Genomic DNA, 16,719 nt, shown 5'->3' on the forward strand with positions numbered 1-16,719 from the left:
TATAGCACTGAGAATGAGAAGGAAAAGTGTCAGTAAATATTAAATTATTCTCAATACAGTAAAAGTCCAACAGACCGGCATCCAGTGGTCTGGAAAGCCCAAGTGTCCGGCACAAAAAAGCTGTGACAATATTACTGTACCGTAAAAAATCATCATTACAACATTGGCGAGTTATACTGAACAATAAACTACATTATTGTACTACAGTATCATACAGTCAGGGTTGGAAAAAATCATGATTTAAAAAAAAAATAAAAAAAATCAATTTCTTTGATTTAAATAAATTTTTTTATTTAAATCGATTTTTTTTATTTTTTTACTAATTGCATTAAAATAGTATTTTTAAACCATAAAAACAGTATATTTCAACCAAAGTTTATTCAGGATAATAAACAGAAAATTGGCATTAAGATATTTATGCAGTAGATGTACCAATGGATTTTAACACAATAATATTCTTTTTGTAAAATAAAAGAGAACTGGTAACATATCTTACATTTGAGCGCACAAATCCAAACGTAATAATGAAATTTAACATAAATGCTCTTATAGGATTACAGTGTTTCAAAAATTAATAACTTAACTTCTTCAAGTCAACAGAATAATATTCTCATTTTGTAAAAAAAATAATACTGGTAACAAGTTTAAGAATTACCGGTAATAACTTCAAGTCAACACAATATTCTCATCCTGTAAACAACAAAAATAGTTCAAAACATTTAAATTAGCTTAGTTGAACATTGAAATGCTTATGTACTGTGACAAGCTTAGATGCCTTTTCCTGTCCTAGGCGATTTCTTACCTTTGAGTGTACAAATCCATATGTGGAAAAAATTCTCTCAACCCCTGCTGATGATGCAACAGCTGTAAATAATTGCCTAGGAACATCCATTACATTTTCTGTCATATCATTGGCAAAATACTGCCACCAAGCAAGGGGTGAGAGAGATTTTACAACATCTTTACCAAAATAGACCTCTTTAAATGGTGCACTTCTTCCATGGAAGGACATTAATGTTGAAAGGAAATGTGGAAGAGACTCGCACACATACTGTTCTGCAATGTCTCGCTGCTCAGGAGTCAGATGTCTGCCCTGATACCTTGGATCTATCACATTAGCTAGAAAATGGGCAGGTGTCAATGCTACTTTGATTCTTTTTTTCAAAATTATCCATATCCTTCTTATCTGTTAAATACTCCTTAATATCAGTTTTCAGTTTTACCCAGATTTCTACAGCATCACTTAATAGGGTATGTTCTCTCTGGACACAGTCCAATGCCACAGCAATAGGCTTAAGTCTCTCTAAATAGTCTTCTGCAGTTCTTTTTAATGCCTTATCATTAACTTTCCTTTCAATTTTCTTATCAATGTCTTCACTATTTTCTTTGCACACTTTGACAAGGGTCTCCCAGTTCTTTAAATAAGATTCAATAGAATCTGTCACTGTGTTCCATCGTGTGTCTGATGGCATTACTAGCATTGTTCCTCCTGCTCTTCTATACAAAGATCCTGGGATGTGATGATTTCTGAAGTACTTAATGATTTCAGTAATGTGCTCCTTAATGTTCTTGATTTGCAGGTCTTGTGAAAGCAAATTTAACAGGTGTGCAGAGCAACCATATGTTATAATGGATTTATCTTGTCCGAATTCACTTCTCATTTTTGCCATATTAGCAGCATTATCTGTTACACAGCTTCTTACTGTGCATCCAAATTTGTCTTCACACTTTTTTGTAGCACATTCAGCTAATTTCAACAGATATTCAGCTGTGTGTCTTGATTCTGTGTCTATAGAGTCAACAAGATAAATACGGTTGTCCGCTGTTAAAGTTATACATACTATAGGCTCATTATGGACATTACTCCATCCATCCATGGCCATGCAAAATGTTTTCCCACTAAGTTCTTCTGAATAATTCTTAATCACTGAATCGTAGGCTTGATCCAAAAGAGACCCTCCAATTTAATGTCTATTAGGTGGAACATATCCTGGTCTTAGCATTTTAATCATCTAGATGTTATTAGCCTGCTGCATTGCATATACTTTTCAATCATGTAGAATAAAAAGAGAAAACAGTTATTAGTAAAAAAATCATTTTGATTTAAATCATGATTTTTTTACTCTGATTTAAATCGTGCGATTTAAATCATTTGATTTAAATCATAACAACCCTGAATTATTATTCATACTGTATCTTATTATATACTTTTTACTTTGCATACTGTATCATTTATTTTACTTTACAATACATAAGAAAATTTTATTACAGTATATCACATATAAGTGAAAATAAAGCCTCTTGAGCTTGCAACTAGAAGTAACATCCAATAATCTGGCATATCTCATGATTCAGCACCCCCCTACACCCAGGGTGGAGGATTATTGGACTTATACTGTACAGTACCTGAAACCGTAATACTCAAATGAGAAGTGTAAGTGTGCATAAACATTACAGGCATCTTAATAAAGTAAATCCTCCATTTATATGAGTTAGTTCTATGCAACTTTTAATATATCATATCACATGTTTGGAACAAAATTATGATACAGCTTCCTCAGCTCAACAAAATGCAGCTTCTGGTACAGGTACTAAATATTTTAAATGAAGGACTGATCTTGATATCCCATTTTATAGCTAAGTCCATAACTACGAGACTTATGAATATTAGCTGTGAGTACTGTATTGGGTTCAAACATGAGCTTAAGTAACCCCTTGGTATTAAAGATTGGGATTAATTTATGAATTACTTACACATCCCCACTGGACCCCAGTCCCCAAAAGAAGCTTTAGAAGCAACAGTTCATTATTTAAAGTTTAAAGCTGGGATTAAAGGAAATGTTGTTTTGGAAGAGGAGAAGAGATTTGCAGTGACTCTGGATAAAGCAGTTTTTGTTTCTGCACTTCCCTATCCACTTATGATGAAGCTGGGAAAATCCTCCAGAGTCAACTAAATGACTCATAATTAGTTTTTCTTTTTCAATAGGAAGCAACATGGTCTTACTAAATCTGGATCACAACCTTCACTATGTGTTGCATCTAAAGTTCCCTCTCTGGGCTTGGTTGTGGCAGGGAAGGTTATTTAATTTATGAGACTATGATGCTTAAGAGTTAGGCCAAGGTTTGCAATGCACACTAAGAATGCCAATAAGTACTGGAGAAATTAGATAATAATCGCAGAAAAAGACAATAGTTATTAAGAGATCCAACAGATTAATAATAAAAATTAACAAGAAAAGTAGATAATGAATTATATAGAAATACATAAAAAGAAAACATTAAGAGCATGTTATAATATTGTAGATACATTACTGTATACCCAGTATGTCTTGGGCTAAGAAAAGTATGTCTTATAAAAGTTTTACTGTTAACGTGAAAAAATTTAAGGAAGATATTGTACACACATTAAAAAAAATTGTGAAAGTCCTAAAGTGGCATAGCTACTGTACTGTACTGTAGGCCTACCTCATTTGCGACTTTCTCCATTCCGATTGCATGACAGACTGTAGCGAGCTCATCCAGGGATAGGAAACCATCGTGACCCACCCCTAAACGCTGCCAGGTAGCACGAAGATACTCCTGAAGAACATGAGTATAATATATGTTCAAGTTTGTTGTTTACATTATAAGACTAACACAGCTAAACACATACACAATCTCCATAAATTTTTCTCATATACAACAAATATTATAAAACAATATGAATATCTCTTTACATAAACAAGATTCATTAAAATTTAATACCACAGCGAACACACAATACATCTGTCTGACCTTTGACGCCTATTACCAACTTTTACCTTTAACAGACTAGAAATTCATGCTTAGCACTTCATTTAGTAATTGAGATATTCATGGGGAAGGTTCAACAAAATATCTGTCAATGAATGTAGGTCCCATAGGCCAGAGAACCAGTTAGGATGAGTATGGCTCCAACTCTAACAATAATATACAAAGGCACCAGAGTTAATTGTGTTAGTTTGCACATTCCAACATAATTTAATCTTTTTTTTTTAATACTCAAATCACTGGTAACTAAAAATATATAATAAAAGCAAGGATTAAGTGGCACAGTTGACCTTGATGATTCCTGTAAACAATAAAGATCTTTTGTACAAATCTTAGGGGAGTAACAATAAATAATAAAACCTTTCACACCATAATTCATACAGAGAACACAATGAACGAAGAGTGAATACAGACCTCCTCATTGTCACCAGAGTACGCCAGACTGTTGGGCTGACTACCCTGGCCGGCTTCTTGGCTCGTGCCCACACTTGTACTCAGTCGCTCCTCTAGATCTTCCAAGGGCTGCAACGTCCCCCAAAATTTGTTAGCCAGTTACTAAATGTTAATCATTATGTATTGTGAGACAAGTAAGCGTGAGGGAAAAATAATAAACTTTCCTCCTCATTTTATCCTGTTGAGGTGATCCTAAAACTAAGTGCCATGTGGTATGATATCCAAACTGCATGACAATTTTCTTTCAGGATAAATACTAACCAAACTCACAATCATACTAGGATATATAAGGTTCAGCGCGTAGTTTACCCATAATGAAAGTTTCCCAAATTTTAGATGAATAAGCTAATATCATGTAAGTTAACAGAATATAACATGACCTAACCATACCACAATATAAACACGACTTATTCACGAGAGAACATTTTACCAGGTACCGGTATTTACAATTTCCCCAGGAATTTTACAATATGCCCGACCTTACAATTTGCCTGTAACGTACACTATATAATCAATATTTTCAATCTAGACAATAGATAATGATACAGTACAGTGGTCTCTCTAAAGTGGTTGACAATAAATAACTTTCTAAGCACAAAATCTCATCACTAAGCAATTGAAAAGTTCCCCAAATATGACAATAAGAAAACCATAAAATGTCTATTCTTTATACTCCATAAAAGGATTGTTCAAAAACATAAATATACAGAGTAAATCTTGCCCACTGAACTGTATTTAGTGCATCAACTACACAAAACCTGTCCTTCCTACAGTGTGAGATCATAGAAGGTAGTTTAAAATATTTTGTATGGGTAAATTATAGCAGCAACAAGTAAACAAAATACACACAAGATTCAAGTAACTACTGTATATATTTTACATTACATAAAATATACCTTACAGAATAATGCAGTAACATAATATATAAATAGAGGAAATGGCATTGATTACAACATGATCATATCTACTTTTTTTCTTCATATACTATAGTCATAACTGTTAAGAGCAAATAATGTGATGGGATGTAATATGTTCCAATGAAAAACATCAAAATGATAAAATGATAAGTTAATAATTAGTGCAGGGAACAGCATCTGAACACATTTTTCTAGACCAACAGATAATGTGTAATGTTTTCCAATACATTTTAAACTAATTTTGCTTTACTTAATAATATTTAATTGAATAAATATAAAATAATCATGTACTGTACTCAAAGTATATTACAGCACAGGTAAATGATCAAAAAAATAAAAATAAATAAATAAAAATAATATATATTTTAATTTGATGCTCACTTAATAAGGCACTTCACCCGCAGCTAAGTTAGTCATGAAACATCTACTGTTTAAATGTTTGTCTTATATCTTATTTCTATGGCAATAACCTCCATTTTTTGTGAAGGTTAAGTAAAAGTTTAAGTGTAAATATCAATTATAACTATTTAAGCTTTACAATTATATTTGAGTTGTATTATGGGACTCAGGAACCTAACACCTAAACTCAACTGATCTACTCTGTACAGGATGTGTGGGAACATAACCTGGTTGGAGATTTACTGTTATATAATTGGTGTAGTTACCTGACTCAAGCGCACGGTGCAAGTGGCCTTCTCGGCATCCTCTTCGATCGGTGACTCACAAGAACCCTCCATAATGGCACCACCTTTCCTTACCCCACAAGATGAATTGGGAATGCTCATTTTTTCTCCATGTGTTATATATGAAATCTGTGAGAGATATTCCTGAAAAATATTGCAATTATGAAATACAAGAAACACTTTTATCTAATACACTGTACATCTAAAGGTTTAGTTGCGAGACAGCAATACTAAGTTAAAGCACTACATGATATTCACAATCACCACATTTAAACTTTGTTATAATTCAAACTCTTAACCTGAAAATCTACTACAGTATAGCTAGTGATGTATTAATTTACCTGAATAGTTATCTGATCTATTTTCTCTCAAGCCATCTATTTATTGTTCAATCTATGTATCTATTGTGTTTATCATCAGATAGATATGTTATGCAAGCTTTATAAACTTCAATCATCCTCAACTTGTGCTGAGTGAAGTAATTTGAAGCAATTCTCTCATCTTCAATAATTCACAACTATGCATTTTGTTCCCTCAGCTGATTTGTCAGTTAGTGTTACTTTTTCATTCAATATCAATACAATTCTTTGTCACTGCACAGTCTGGTCAGTCACTGGTAGAACTCTCTGCATCTCATTAAGAGGGCCATGGCCTACAAACTCTTGTTAAATGAACAGCAGAGATTAAAAACTAACTTTGTGTTTAAATTAGTCTGCCCTTTGCTATTATAATAGTCTACAAACCAATTTCTGTAACACTTTTATTATACAATGGGCAAAAAATCAGAGCACTATAACTTGTATTTGGGGGTAAATAAATAATTTAAAAACAAGAATAAATTCTCACTGTTAATTAAAAAATAAACCTTACAAGCTCATGCTGTTACAGCAGACACAAACAATTCTTGAAATAATAAAACTATAATAAAATTTAATAAAATTTGGAAAACACGTTGAATATTAAGCAGCTTGCTTCCCACTCTCATCAGGTACACCAAACCAGGAATCATAGGAACAGACTAAAAACCCAAACTGGGCAGATTTAACGTAATAATCTACGTTTCAAACAAACAAATAAAAAACATTAAAAGGTTTTTTAAATTATTTCATAAGTAATCATTAGGAGACTTTTGTTTGATTAAAACTTGAACAAATTAACTAAATAAACAAAATGTGTTGCCACACTTTACACAAATACTGTACATGGTTGAGAAAGTTGAAGACATTAACCACTTCACTACTGGATGCCACATTTAATATTTAATTTGCCAAACACCAGTCAATCATATTCAGCACCGAGAGATCCCTTGTACGGTAGTAAATTCTTATTCTCTGATAAATGGAATGACAAATACAGTTGCTATGTAATTCTATACAGTACAGTATATGCTTGGTGCACATAAACTATATAGAATTACATAGAAATTGTTAAGGAAACATTAATGATTTTAATACCGTGGATGATGTCCATGATACTGGTAGTTCAAATTGAAGTCAGTAAATTTCTATGACATTCTTAATTTTTCTGGTTCGGGAAAGATTTTGGTTGGAACAAATTTTTTAGTTTATATTCAACAAACATATGATTTTTTGTGTGTGTGTACAGTACGCCCATATAATTTGCAGATTTCTATTTCGCGGTCCTCTAATATTCACGGATGGCACCCTGAATGTACCCAAGAATGTCTGTGGGTAGTTTTCAAGTTGTCGGAATTTTTGCGGCTGAGACAGGGAGCCATTCGTTCTAGAGACAGTAATTTCCTGTATCTGTATTGTATAATGTGTGTGTATATAGACACACACACACACACACACACAAAACACATACAAATAAATAATAATGGGAAAAATCCTCTCACAAATAATTATCAGAAACAAATGTAGCATTAAAAATGTTGAGTCTACCCTCAAGTCCACTCTGTGCTTTATTAATAACAAAGCACAGAGTGGACTAGAGGGTGGACTCAACATTTTTAATGCTACATTTGTTTCTGATTATTTGTTAGAAGATTTTTCCCATTACAGGTACTCCTCAAATTACGACATACTCGACTTATGACAACCCGGACATACGACCGCCGTGGTCGTATAAAATATTTTTCAAATTACGTATTTTCTAGTCCCGACGTTAGTGATCGCGCTGTGTACTGACAAAATTTTCGTTTGTAATTCCCTTTAAAATGGCTGGCAAGCATAAAAGTGAGAGTTCTCGTGGTGCTGAGAAGAAAAAGAGACACCCATTTTAGAATTTCTATGTACAGGTATTACTTTCACCTTTTCAACTTATGACCTGGTCGTCGGGACGGAACCCCTTCCTAAGTCGAGGAGAGACTGTATTATTTATTTGTATGTGTTTTGTGTGTGTGTCTACACATACACACACGTGTATACAATACAGGTAAAAGAAATAATTGTCCGAAGGGCAAACACATAAAGGGAATATACATTTCTTTGTAAAATGTACTCCCCCCCCCCTCCCGCCCGGTCAGCAAATCTTATTCGTGGATTTGGTGATTCAAGGCCATTTTGAGAACCTAATGCCCGTGAATTTGAAGGGAATGCTGTACTTATATTCACTTTAGCTCCCTAGGTTTTTACTTGATATACTTTAATCGTCACATATTTTGTTTCTCCACAATTGTATTCATAATGTTGTGAAATACGCATATTCAATTTTACCCCAAATGTGTCCGAAGCCGCCCCATGTCCAGAATCACCTCATTTCACAGTACAGTATTTCAACTCAAAAAACAATTCTGAACAATATATTTTATAGTTTCTTTTAAATTTACCAACTTGGGAGAAATTCCATGAAAACTTTGCCAACTTATAACAAAATGGACAACAATCTTACAATAAGTTCTTAACAATAGTTTGAATTTGATAAAAGCTGCCAGACAAAAATGGAATAAAAATTAAGTTTTACTGAAATACTTTAACAGCTCGGCCACATGTACTTCTGGAGCTGCTCCGAGGTGTTAGCAAATGAAAACAAAACATCGCTAAAGTGTGAAATTAATAGAAATGAATGACTGAGAATTTCTGAAAACATATATATGGTCATTATTTATGTTTAATGGCTCATCCTTGTCAAAATTAGATTAAGATCAATGATTATATTAAGTCCTGCAGGCAACATCTTCACTTACAAACATTAATCAAATCCTAAACCAATTATGATAAACTTTTTATAATAAGTGCATCCATTTAGTAATAAACTAGGCAGAACTCTGATGGAATTTGATATAAAACCTTTTCTTTATTAATTTTCTTGATTTGTTTGTAAAACTATATAATTTCTTTAATTCTTTTCATGACCTTACTACAACACTTTCCCTCTTCCTCCCATCCCTCCTCACTACTCACAACATATTAATGACAAACTAACCAAAAAAACATTTCCTCCTCGTCTTAAAGTATAATATAAACTCACTATCATAAACTAGTTAAAGTTAAGCCACAATATATCGATTATTGAAGCAGTATCCATCTTTATGGCCTTGGGATCATCCATAAATGCCTTCCAGTAATAAAACATATCCGTACATCACACCTTAGTAATAATAACAATACCATAAAAGACGACCTATAAAATCCCTCAATAAAAATTAGATCTTTAATAATAAATCACTTCAACAGTGTATTCTGGGCAGGGTTCACGCGCACCCATAACTAACCACCTATAAAACACCACAAACCTCTACTTTCTCGGGTCTCTAGGAGTAATATAAGGGTAGATAAAAGGTTAAACTTCTTCCTTACTCTCAAATATTAAAGATGAGTGCGAACAGGATGGTATTAATCGCTACAGTTGGTCAGATCTCAGGTAGGTCTCACTCCTTCCTTCAGTTGGCCATTGTAAACACACCTGACATGTATAGACGACATAACCCTAACATGGAGTATAGATGACATAACTCTCTTCCCTATAAGGCAATTCGATTCTATTTACAAATTATACACATTGACAAAATTATAAATGTAATTATAAATGTAGTTTTATGATTATATTTTATAACTAAAATTAATGATATAGCTAATAGTGGGTAATGTAATATTATAGAGTGATCAGTAAGTATATACAAATCAATACAGTAGGAAAGTCTTCAGGTAACTAAAGGTATTGGATTCTAAATACAGGTTATAGTGATTATAGTGGTAATAATGGTATGGCGATGCAGTTTTAAACCACAGTTTGAATAATGATGGTAATAATTGTTGTAATAAAGTCAAGTAAACTCTAAGGGCAAATTAGCTACCCGGTAAATCAGTTAAAGTCTTTACTCCACCCATTAGGCTACGTGATCTAACTAATGGGCGTAATTAATTTAAGAGATACAATGGGGACAATTTCAGTGTTATTAGTTGATATTAATATAACAAAGTAAAATGATTAGGAAATGTAAATGATTAGGTTTAGTACAGCGGTAAACGTCAGGTAGTGCGCATTACGGTATCCTTCAGGTTCAGTGACTTCAGGAAGCTCTTTAATTTGAACATTAACGGCACTGAACACATTCATATCTTAACTAAAAGGGGACACTAGCTTATTTCTTACATCAGTTATTGTTCTTTTGATATTTATTTCCATAAGTTTCGAAATTGTATCTGTTGAAGAGACCATAGAAGGAACGTAAGCCTTTGAGCCACACCCAATGTATATTAAGTCAGGCACATCAGCTATTTGTGTATAAAAGTAAAGAAAACAACAGTTATTTACAAAGAATATCCATTAAAACAGCTTTATAAATAACTACTTTACTAAAAAAAAGATAATGTTAGTTTACCTCTGATTAAGTTAAACTGTTATTTGCATTTACGAAATAATAAATACATTGCGCTATAAAGGGATTTGATCATAACTAATGTGTGTCTTATTTAGTATGGTTAATTTATTTAATATATTCAATTAACCGGAAACATAAATAACTGTCATACATCACCTCTCTCCTCCTCTTCCTCCCTCACTTACCATCTACATAATCTTCCTCCCATGCTTATTATGCATTGTTTCTTTAATAAATGGCAGTGTTTAATTGAGATCTTGACTTTCTTTCCTTTTTAGTGTCACATTTCATCAGTGTCGAGTGCCAATTAGATCTTCTGTCCCTCTTAAATCATTGTTTCATTTTCAGATGGTCTCTCTCTCTCTCTCTCTCTCTCTCTCTCTCTCTCTCTCTCTCTCTCTTTCCGTATCTGTTTCTCGTTCCGTCTTTCTCTCTCTCTCTCTCTCTCTCGGCAGATGAGTCAAGCAGAATATTTGTATAAGCAGGAAGTGTTTGATGACGAGCCGTGTTTTATATTTCCCCAAAACAAGTTGTCAAGTTTCATTCTATTATACAATATCATAACTACCAACATTATGGCATTATTATAAAGTAGCTATATATTTTACAGCGTTTAATCAGCTTGCCTTTCCTGATCTGACCAACAGTATATTTAGTGAATGAGTGAGTTTTCTGTGTGCAAGTACAGTAACGGTGCAGCCTAGAGCAGTCAACGTCCGGTCACCGCTGTTAGTCTCTGTTGTGGTTTGGTTAATTATAGTATATTCCCGCACATTTGAGACATTTGTACATCAATTGGGAGTAAGAGAGAGGATGGGTTGAAGGTAAGGATCCCGGGTGCTTTCTAATGGCTCTCTATAAACCTTGTAGGGGTATCGAGATATTAATGTTGTCTAGCACTCAGGATGGAAGAAAACTCTAATGTGGTTTTCTTATATGATATAAGTTATATGATAGACAGTCTGGTGCTGGAGGTGCCGTGTGGTGGGGAGCTGCTCAGTATAAGACGTTCGGTGAGTAGCGTGTTGAAGGAGGTAGATGTGCAGGAGCTTCGTTAGAGAAGATGTTGCCTGTTGCTGGCCTCCTGGTTGAATAAATGCTGACAGCGTGGAGCTTGCTGGAGGAGGTGTTGCTTGTTCAGGAAGATGGGCAGAATGAGAGTTGGTTGGTGAGGAAGCTCAGAGAAGGACAGCTGGTGGGTCGCCATGCTCGCTGGCGGGAGCGAGGGCCGCCAGGCAGGCGAGGAGAAGCGAGGGCCGCCAGGCAGGCGAGGAGAAGCGAAGGCAGCCAGGCAGCGGCGGAGGAGGAGGTGTTGCTTGTTCAAGAAGAATGGTCAGAATGAATCTCAATGGAGAGACAGAGCTTATATACCCAGCAGCAGTCGCCAGTCCTCTATGAATCATGTTGGGAAAACCCAGAAAGTCGCCGGTGACTAGTTCCGTTGCTAAGATACGGTAACATCTGGTTGGTTGCTAGGGAAGGCGGTAGCAGGTGGTGGCTGTGGCTACGCAGTTGTAGGCAGTTGTAGGGGAGACGTCCACTACAACCTTTCTCTTAAATCATTATCAAGGAATCATTAATGCTCTTCGATGAATCTCTGTCATGCATTTTAGAGGATTAGATTCCCCTCTCATGATGAATCGTTAAAAGTCCTGAAGAGGTAAGTGTAAGTTAAGGGCAACGGGTCTAAAGGTTCTAGAAACCTCTCTCTCTCTCTCTCTCTCTCTCTCTCTCTCAGGAGTTCAGTGACTACCATATGTTCAGCGACTCCCATAGGCTGGCTATCTATCTATCTATCTAACCTATCTATCTATCTATCTAGGAGCATACCCTGTTAAGCTGGGTGTATTGTTAATTAAGCTGAAAATATTGGAAAGCAATACTTGGAAAATATACTTCAAGCTGAGTGTCTAAGAGGATGTATCACTCCGACTTGGTACTCCTCTGGCCGTCTGTCCATCCGTCTGTCTGTTCGTCCGTCTGTCCGCCAGTTCGTCCAGTTCGTCCTTACAGTAACTTAAGTACTATTGGTCACGTGAGAACCAAACTTAACACACACGTTATTTATGTACAGGTGATGAACTCTATTGATTTTGGTCGTCTTTGGAGGTATGAGGCATTCTTATGATAGCAGTTCTTCCTTCCATCGTTTTCTTTATCTTCCTCTCTTTTTTTTTCATTTCTTCCGCCCTTCCTTCCCTTCTTTCCTTTCTTCCCTTCTCTTTCATCTTTCATTTCTTTTCCTTACCTCTTTCCCTTCTTTAACTTCCTTCCTTCCTTCCTTTCCCTCTATTACACGTATCTTGATCTAACCAACGCTTGTCCATAATTGTCCAGTCGTCCCTTTAAGTTCATGTAGAAGGGGTGGGAGGGGGTGGGGGGATATCGTGAGTTGACAGGGTAGCATGACACCTAAACACACCCTCAGAGACCTTGACCTACAGTACAGACCAGTTATCGACCATCTCTTTGTTATGTACCTGGGCGCCGGTCTCCAAGATCCGTATGTTGAATTTTCCACCTAAATGTATTGTTAATAACGCATTAATTTTGACCCTGTGCGTAATAATGGTAGAATAAATTAAAAGTATGAAAATTATACCGAGAACTCTGTATCTTTAACTTGTTACGTGCTTTTGGTGAATAAATTTAACGAAAGAAATTTCTGAGAATCGTTTCCCTGGAGTTACCTGTCACACATCTGTTGAGATATGGAGAATATGTCTTGGTTTATTGTTTGGACCCGGCAGATCAGTCGGGGGTCTTATGGCAAGCCAATGCTGTAATGGTTATAGCACTGTGTTGGCCCTGTCCATTATATGTCTGTCTGTCTATCTGTCATGTTGAGTTATTCAAAAAGGGAGACAGAGCATCAGCGTCAAATTACCGGCCGATCAGTTTGACGTCAGTAGTGGGGAAATTTCTTGAATCAATTATAGCAGATGGCATCCGATCGCATTTAGAGAATAGCAAATTAATCTACGACTCTCAACATGGGTTTACAAAGGGAAAATCTTGTCTAACAAATCTGCTAACGTTTTTTAGGAAAGTCTTCGAGGTAGTAGATAATGACGAAAATTACGATGTTATTTACTTAGACTTTAGCATATCCATATCACAGATAGGCAAAAACTTAACTTGATTCCCTAAGGCTCAAGAGTGCGGAGATATTGGGAAGTGATCAATAAAGGGGATATAGATAAAGTTCTTATAATATCCGAGCAGGATAGGACTCGGAGCAACGGATTCAAGTTGGATAAGTTTAGGTTTAGGAGGGAGATAGGAAGAAACTGGTTCACAAATAGGGTGGTGGAAGAGTGGAACAAGCTTAGCAACTTTGTAGTAAGTGCTGGAACTCTGGAAAGTTTCAAAAGGAGGCTAGATAGATTCATGGATGATAGAGAGTGGTAGTAACTCTCGACAGGAGCTGCCTATTGCAGACTCCTTATTTTCTTATGTTCTTATGTTCTTATAACTTATGAACGATTCGAGGTGAACTTTTTATTATTTGTTTTCAGAAGAATCATGCTCAGCTAGCCTAACCTAATCTAACCTAACAGCATGAGATAATTTGGTTGAGTTTGTGTTTGTTTACGAGGAACATTATCAAAAATCTCTCTCATAGTCTCTCAGCCCCCTCCCCTCTCTCTCTCTCTCAGCCTCCCCCTCTCTCTCTCTCTCTCAGCCATCAAGACCCGCGACGATTCATGTTGAGGTCTGAAGTGTTGACCAGCTCACACACCTGACGCCATCACTACTCTTACATCCGGGTCTTTGTAATCTACATACCAGTCAAGTGGAATTAGATCCCATAGGAAGAATGTTTGTGTGTTTGGTGATGTTGTTATTCTTCACATTTATAGAGGTTACCATTATTGTTGTTGTTGTTATTATTATAAGTATTATTCTTATTGCTATTCTTATTGTTATTGTAATATTATTATTGTTATAATTATTGGTTAATATTATTATTATCATTATTATTATTATTATTATTATTATTATTATTATCATTATCATTATTATTATTATTATTATTATTATTATTATTATTATTATTATTATTATTATTATTATTAATATTGTTATTATTATTATTATTAATATTGTTATTATTATTATTATTATTATTATTATTATTATTATTATTATTATTATTATTATTATTATTATTATTATTGTTTTTTTACGGGGAATAGCCCACCCGGGCACAGGTCATCGACCCACAACGGGACCTGGGGGCTAAAAAAAAAGAGTAAAAAAAATTGAAAAGAAAAAGGTTATATTAATCTACACCACGATGATGCCGGAAAACCAGCTTTTTGAAGTGAGACAGATTGTATAAGTATGGAAACACAGAAGAAGGCAGAGCATTCCACAGTTTGGCTGTGTGAGGAAAGAAGGAGGTACTATAACGGGTTATTATAGTGTGACCGACATCCACAGAGAAACGGTGGGCACCGTGGGCAAGACGTGTGTTACGAGCCCACGGCCTTGCCCGTTAAAGTACCTGTATCGTGCAAGACGCTTCTATGCAAGACTGGCGGAGGTGTTATCTGAGCAGAAACAGCAGCCCCGAGGTCACGTTACAGCCCGGTTGAGATGTCGACTGTCCTTCTCTCTGTTTACGTCTGCATTGCTTTGCCTCAGGGAAACGAGATCATTGGCCCCAAAGCCAACAACAGTCGCAGGTATTGACTATGAGGCTACAGTCACTACATGCCGCATAGATCTGCGGCTTAACTAACTCAACACAGCTGGGGTAGCTACTTATGTATTAGGATATAAAATATTAAAGTAAAATGGTGGCGAAGGCGTAGCTGTACGGGGAGGCTGGAGGCCCCAACTTAAAAAAGTAGTAGTAGTAGCAGTGTGAAGCCGGAACATTATGAACGGGCAATGGAGGTGTTCGGTGGAAGTGAGGTCAAATTAACAAAAGATGGCCAAAGACACCTAGGAGCAGTAATCGGCACGACGGACTTCAAGACCGAGTACATAACGGGAAAGGTGAATGAGTGGGTCAGGGAAATCCAAGCTCTGTCTGATATTGCTAACACAGAGTCACATGCAGCTTTTGCGGCATTCACCCATGGAGTCAAGCATCTCCGGAACTACCTGATGCGCACTATCCCTGATATCGGACCCCTCCTCCACCCTCTGGAAGAAGCTATCAGCATCAATTTCATTCCCAAATTAGTGAAACACCCTCACTTAACCCCAGCAGAAAGATCACTCCTTGCACTACCACCGAGACTGGGAGGAATGGGATTGACCAATCCAGAGGAGATTGCTGCCACTGAACATCAAAATTCACTTAAGCTCACGGCAGCCCTCACTGACCACATAATAGCTCAGAACGCAACAGGTGAGGTGGATACCAGTGAAGTAAACAAGATTCGACGGTCCATTACAACAGAACGACAGTAACTGTTGCTGCAAGTACCAGAGAATTAAAAAAAAAAGAAGCTATAACACAGGAGGTGGGCGCCTCGAACTGGTTACCTACAATACCGATAAGGGCAAATGGTTTCAGTCTCAATAAACAAGAATTTACAGATGCCATTGCTCTAAGCTACAGTAGGCCAGTAGAAGGTTTGCCCTCCCAATGCATGTGTGGCTCTTCCTATGACGTCGATCACGCCATGGTGTGCAAAAAAGGGTGCTTCATATGCATGAGGCATGACGAAGTAAGGGATCTCACAGCAAATATGTTGAAGGAAATCTGTCGTGATGTCAGGGTAGAACCGACCCTCCTTCCATTGGACGGTGAGAATTTCCAACATAGAAATTCAAACACATCCAACGAAGCCGTGTTGACGTCAGTGCTTGAGGATTCTGGACGTGGGGACAGCGAGCCTTCTTCGACATAAGGATTTTTTATCCCATGGCCGCATGTCACCGTAACTTAGTTCTCGATTCTGCACACAGGAGGAACGAGAACGACAAGATAAGGGCATACGGGGAGAGAATTCAGAACGTTGATCAAGGCAGCTTCACTCCTCTGGTGTTCACAACCTCTGGTGGGATGGGACCAAGTGCAAGATGCTTCTACGCCAGACTCGCGGAGGTGATCTCCGAACAGAAGCAGCAG

General features: G+C 36.3%; 1 protein-coding gene across 5 annotated transcripts in view; it reads right to left on the bottom strand.

Moving 5' to 3' along the window:
• Positions 1–9,705, bottom strand: part of LOC121859270 (ninein-like) — a 76,865-nt gene extending 67,160 nt beyond the window's left edge. For 4 of the 5 annotated variants that reach the window (XM_042356038.1, XM_042356037.1, XM_042356035.1 and 1 more), the window contains exons 1-4: positions 9,604–9,685; positions 5,825–5,986; positions 4,204–4,311; positions 3,466–3,579 (exon numbers count right to left, since the gene is read on the bottom strand). In XM_042356038.1, the coding sequence (XP_042211972.1) occupies positions 3,466–3,579; positions 4,204–4,311; positions 5,825–5,944 (342 nt within the window). In that variant the 5' untranslated portion in view covers positions 5,945–5,986; positions 9,604–9,685. Of the gene's footprint in view, positions 1–3,465; positions 3,580–4,203; positions 4,312–5,824; positions 5,987–9,603 lie in introns of all 5 variants that reach the window. The other variant, XM_042356034.1, reaches the window with a different exon arrangement.
• Between the last annotated feature and the right edge of the window lie 7,014 nt (positions 9,706–16,719).

This window comes from Homarus americanus, unplaced genomic scaffold (assembly GCF_018991925.1).
Source record: "Homarus americanus isolate GMGI-L3 unplaced genomic scaffold, GMGI_Hamer_2.0 scaffold36188, whole genome shotgun sequence".
Taxonomy (NCBI): Eukaryota; Metazoa; Arthropoda; class Malacostraca; order Decapoda; family Nephropidae; genus Homarus; species Homarus americanus.